General features: G+C 35.7%; 1 protein-coding gene across 1 annotated transcript; it reads right to left on the reverse strand.

The window, feature by feature from the left end:
- Positions 1-1,326: 1,326 nt before the first annotated feature.
- LOC107847778 (probable UDP-arabinopyranose mutase 1) lies at positions 1,327-5,491 on the reverse strand. Its single transcript, XM_016692261.2, has 4 exons — positions 4,905-5,491; positions 2,429-2,679; positions 2,155-2,323; positions 1,327-1,984 (listed from the first exon to the last, which is right to left on the reverse strand). The coding sequence occupies exons 1-4, from the start codon at positions 5,220-5,222 to the stop codon at positions 1,628-1,630; spliced, it is 1,095 nt and encodes a 364-aa protein (XP_016547747.1). The 5' UTR covers positions 5,223-5,491; the 3' UTR covers positions 1,327-1,627.
- Between the last annotated feature and the right edge of the window lie 291 nt (positions 5,492-5,782).

Here is a 5,782-nt window from a genome sequence, read left to right on the forward strand (position 1 = left end):
TTTTCTACATCAGCTAAGCCTTATTGTAGTATCCCTTTCTGAGGCACATATACTTAAATCTTGCCAGCCAAAATACTTTTGCCAATGGCAGTAGTGACTTCTTGTACTTGTGATGGACTTAGTTATACTTCCAAGTCACAACGTAAAAAATGAAAGGTAATGGTAATTGTCACATTTTTGTGAATTCACACCCTAATTTTCAAGGATCCTTTTTCTATTTGAATTATTAAGTGCTATTTATGAATTTTGAAGGGTGAATTTGCGATAAAGTGATAATTCGTATATATTTTTAACCAATAACTCAAAACACAGGACAAATTGAAGGGAAAGGGAAACTTCCAAACTAGGCAATAATTAGTCTTTGGTTATTTTGCCCAGTGGTTTCACCCAAAGGCCAAATTTATCGTACATCAGATCTCACCAGCATTAACTAGTAATTGTAAGACATTTTTGAAGTACCTTAAGCTCAGCGTTTGACCATGAAAATCAAAAATATATTCACTTTATTTGAAATTTTTAAAGTTGAAAATAACATTGGAGTTGTGCTTGGCGAAGTTAATAGTTAGAATTCATATGTATTTTTTAAACAAAATATAAATTTTAAAAGATTAAAATTATTAAAGTGGGTTATTTTATAAAAAGAAAAAGAAAATTGAAAAAAGTGAAAACACCTCTCTTGAGGTGTCTTCCAAATTCCCAACCAAGGATTTGAAATAAAGTGAAAAAATATTCCAAAATAAAGTGAGTACAATCTATAGCCAAACGGGACCTTAGTACTTGACTACTTGTATCAAGGTAAACAAAAAGCAAACCTCCATTGACTAAATTTTTTAAAAAAATTCTACTGAGTTGCCTTCTCGCAATTAGCATCAAAATATCAAATCTTGAATTACTGAATTCAAACGAAATTAGACAGAACAGATTGGGAGATTTAAAAGCATTGCAGCCACTAAACCATATTTATCGATAATAACAACATAATCGGTGGCCAATGTAATCACATAAGTGAAGTCTACGGAAGGAAGTTTGTAGACCTTACACACTACCTTCCGATAGACCCTTTGCTCAAGAAAAAGTAGTAAAGAAAAAAAAGGGCAGTCCGGTGCACTCAAGCTCTCCCTATGCGCGGGATCCGGGAAAGAGCCCCACCACAAAGGTGTATTGTACGCAGCCTTACCTTGCATTTCTGCAAGAGACTGTTTTCAAGGCTAAGGCTTGAACCCGTGACCTCCTGGTCACATGGTAAGCTAACTTTACCAGTTACTCCAAAGCTCCCCTACAAAAAGTAGTAACGAAAGCAATTCGAAAAAGAAAAAGAAAATAATGGGAGCGTAAAATCACTAAACCATATTTATTGATATAGAGATGATAATCTCAAGTTTGGAACTAAGCCTTATAAATAATAATAATAATACTCCTATGATGTCTCAGAGAAGGCAAGCAAAAGCTGCTCCATATAGCAGCAATATGAAACCTAGCAAAAGCTGCTATAGGTATAGCAGCATTGTGAAACCTAAATCCTCAGCAGAAATTAAAACAAGTAAACTGATAAAACAAGTAAAATCCAGCTCTACTAAACTCAAAAGTCTGTGCCGTCGAAGAAACGAGCAAAAGCTATAAGTAGCATCTACTTTTTAGTCTTCGAGGGACCATCAGCGATGGACAGCTTAGCCAAGTTCTCCCCGGTAGGGTTGAGCTCATCCCAAGCTTCGATCCATGTCACCATGGCATCTCCTAGTTTGGTGAAATAGGGATCGATCTTGGAAAGTTTCTCCTTGACCTGCTTCGCAAGCTCGAGGTAGCATTGCTGGACAGTTTTGCACTCTTTAGGAAGGGTTGCAGCTTGGAAAAAGGGGATGATCTCCTCTTGCCAGAAGATTCCGTTGTACTCCTTTTTGAGGTTAACGAACGGGTTGCTAGCTTTGCTGTGCCATATATAGGGTAGACCAGTCTTGATTCCTAGCCCCAAATGGTCACAGATGACCTACACATTTGACGATAAAAAGGCTTCATAAAACATCAAAATGTTCGTTCACTCTCTATATGATCAGAAGGCCACAAACAGATAGACATCATATAAGGCACCCTAGACAAACAAGCTCCTTTTTTTTAACCAAGAAACGTAACTACAGGAAATATGGGAAGTACGCTTACCTTGGTACACCAGCCGGCCCACATATCGTCGTAACGACCAATTGGCTGACCGTCACCCATGAGACCAAAGTACATTGCAGGTCCAATGAGGTCACGGTCAAACGCCAAATTCATTCCACACATGGGGAACAAAGTGCCTTTTGGAATTGTCAAGACAGCATCAACGTATCTGTAATAAAATATTAATGGTAATGGGATAAGTATAGCTTCCAAGCACAATTCGACAATTAATCAGATAAGCTCTACGATTTGCCTTATGAAAAGTGGGACATACCTTGTGTTCCTCTCATGAGGCTTAACAAGCTGTGTGGGAGCATCGTAGTCAGGGATGTTGAGCCACAGTCCATGAGAAACAGCTGTTGGAGCACCCTCACGCATGCTGAAAGGGTAGCCACGGACGAAATCTGCACCTTCTCTGTATGGATCATACAGTGTGTTGAAGAAGTGTGGAGTGGATGGGCACAGGAGGTTCTTGATGTGCTGCTCAAGTGCATTGATATCCTTGCCAGATGGGTCTTTGGCAACCTTCACATCATCAGAAAATATTTCAGCACGTGAACAAGATAACCAAAAAGATAAACTCTCAAGCATTAGAGCATTTGAGATCAAGGCATTGAAACAAAACAACAACATACCAGTGTATTCACATATAGTGGGGTCTAGGGAGGGTAAAATGTACGCAGTCCATACCACTACCTCCGAAGAAGTAGAGAGGCTGTTTCCGATAGACCCCCGGCTCAGGACATGGCATTGAAACAAAACTCAGGATAAAAATTTTACAATTTAAGGTGCGCAGAGCGATATGAGGAAAACATAACTCAGTCATTTAAAGTGGATTTAAGCAATGCCATGGGACCAAGTTCAAGAATGGTGCATATCTGATGGTGGCCACAGAAACAAAGCCTTTTCAACATCAGATCAATAAAGCTATCACATGAAATCGTTAAATGAGGTACCATGACTACGTAACAATGGCTCAACCAGTAGAGAACACATATAACATTAATCTCAATCCGTACATCATTTTAACTAAACATGAATGCAGAGACAAAACAATGCCAAAGCATAAACTTGTAACAAATCTTGCACCTCGTTATGTGTAAACATATACCAAAGATCTAGTTTTTATGGTGCAAAAGAGTAAGATCTGTCACCACACTTGATTTCACATAAAAACTATGAATACCTTAGCAAAAGCAAACAATTCAGTAAGAAAAAGAATTCAGCCTTTGCACAAAAGGATATAAATCATGATATAACTGCAGATCAGTACTTAAGAACCTTTCAAAATTCACCAAGATCTAAAACTTTTTCCTTCCCCACCACACGAAATCGAAAAACATAAACCAGTGCCCCCCACCCCCAAACAACCCCAATTCAATACTTTAAAACCCTTCAAAATTCACAGAGATCCAACTTTTATTCTTCCCCGCCACAAATTAAAACTAAGCAACCACAAAAACAGAAACATAAATCAAGGAAAACAAACAAGAAATACCAAATCACATAACTAAATTTCCCATATTGGGCCATCAATCCTTCAAATTTAATCAAGATCCAATTTTTATCCTTCCCCACCACAAATCAAAACTAAATAATCACGAAAACACAAACACAAATCAGGGAAACAAACAAAAATTGAACACACACATAAACTCCTCTCCAAATTCAATACGTCAAAATTCACCAAGATCCAATATTTATCCTTCCCCACCAACAATCAAAACTAAACAATCACAAAAACACAACACAAATTAAGAAAAACATACAAATGTTGACCCCTTCCCCCCAAATACGCTACTTTAAAACCCTCCAAAATTCACCAAGATCCAATTTTTCTCCAACCCCACAACAAATCAAAACTAAGCAATAACAAAAATATCAACAAAAATCATATCAAACAAAACAAAAAAACAAGAATCTTGAAAAAAAACTCAAAGAAATCATCATCAATGTTGTAAATATACTTCTTCTCTGACACCATATAACCAAAGCACCAACAAGCAGAATCCTTAAAGAATATACAAGAAGCCTTTGGACCCAAAATCCCCAATTCAATGCTTTAAAACCCCTCAAAATTCACCAAGATCCAATTTTTATCCTTCCCCATCACAAATCAAAACTAAATAATCACAAAAACAGCAACATAAATCAAGGAAAACAAGCAAAAATTAAAAACACTCTTCCCCCCAACCCCACAAATCCAATACTTTAAAACCCTTCAAAACTCACCAAGATCCATTTTTTCTCCAACCCCACCACAAATCAAAACTAAATAATCACAAAAACAGCCAAATAAACACAAATCAGGGAAAATTGAGCCACCCTCCCCCCAACCACCCAAATTCAATACTTAAAAAACCTTCTAAATTCACCAAGATCCAATTTCCATCCAACCCCACCACAAATCAAAACTAAACAATAACAAAAACAGCAACACAAATCAGATCAAACGAACAAAAATATTAAAGGGTCAAAAAGTCAAGAATCTCAAAAAAGTATATATCTTAAAACACCAAATTCAATATACTTTAAAACCCTTCAAAGTTCACCAAGATCCAATTTTTATCCCAAAATTCAATATTAAAACCATTCAAAATTCACCAAGATCCACTTTTTATCCAACCCCACCACAAATCAAAACTAAACAATCACAAAAACAACACCACAAATCAGATCAAACAAACAAAAGGGTCAACAAATCAAGAATCTCAAAACAAATATATATGTATATGTATATGTATACTCACAAAGCAATCATCATCAATGGTGTAGATATACTTCTTCTTAGAGACCATATACCCAAAGCACCTACAAGCAGAATCCTTAAAGGATATACAAGAAGCCTTAGGACCCAAAATCCTGTTAATGTCATTCCTATTATAGAGTTCATAATCAAATCCTTCAGGGACCTTAATGGTCTTTGAAGGATCACCATCTTGAACAATGATCAAATGGTATGGTTGAAAAAATGGCCTCCACATTTCCAAGAAATCAAGATTTCTTATTGTTGGAATTACTATATCAAGTTCATCTTTCAACAATGGTGTTGATGGTGTTGCAGCCATTCTGCAAAGCTAATTCTCTATGAATCTTGTGGGGGGGGTTCAGATTTTTGAGTAAAGAGAGCTAGGGGTTGTGTTGTATTTATAATAGTATATAGTTGAAAAGAAAGAGTCGACTTTTATTATTTTTATTTTTTTGGAGTTATTTGTTGACTGAAATATTATTACTTGAATTAATCTCACTAGGTTTGCATACATCTAAGTAAAGCGTAGGGATGACAATGCGGCGCTGCGGGTGCGGGTGTGGTGAAGTGAGGATTTTAGATTATGTAAATATGGTGTGGGTTTAAATAAGTCTTTTTTTTAATAATGTGGGGCGGGATGGTTTGTGGTATATGCAGATTTAAATTAAAAATAAATAAAAATTAGTATTATTTTTATAAATCTACCTAAAATTATATGTATTTTTCTCTTAAAATTTTATGATATTTAAAATAATATGTATGACACTATAAATAAATAATTTTATAATTTTTAAAATTTCTTTATTCATCTTAATGAAAAATTGATATTTGATTATTACTTGTATACGTGATACTTTTCTGATAATTTCTTAGTGAAAA

This window comes from Capsicum annuum, chromosome 11 (assembly GCF_002878395.1).
Source record: "Capsicum annuum cultivar UCD-10X-F1 chromosome 11, UCD10Xv1.1, whole genome shotgun sequence".
Lineage (NCBI taxonomy): Eukaryota > Viridiplantae > Streptophyta > Magnoliopsida > Solanales > Solanaceae > Capsicum > Capsicum annuum.

What these genes read in the sequence shown, in the direction of transcription:
- LOC107847778 (XM_016692261.2), bottom strand. Translation starts at nt 5,222, where the DNA reads ATGGCTGCAACACCATCAACACCATTGTTGAAAGATGAACTTGATATA. An exon ending in CCATTGATGATGATTGCTTT is followed by an intron (nt 2,680 to 4,904) that starts GTGAGTATACAT and finishes GATGATGTGAAG; the next exon opens with GTTGCCAAAGACCCATCTGG. An exon ending in CCTCATGAGAGGAACACAAG is followed by an intron (nt 2,324 to 2,428) that starts GTATGTCCCACT and finishes ATTTTATTACAG; the next exon opens with ATACGTTGATGCTGTCTTGA.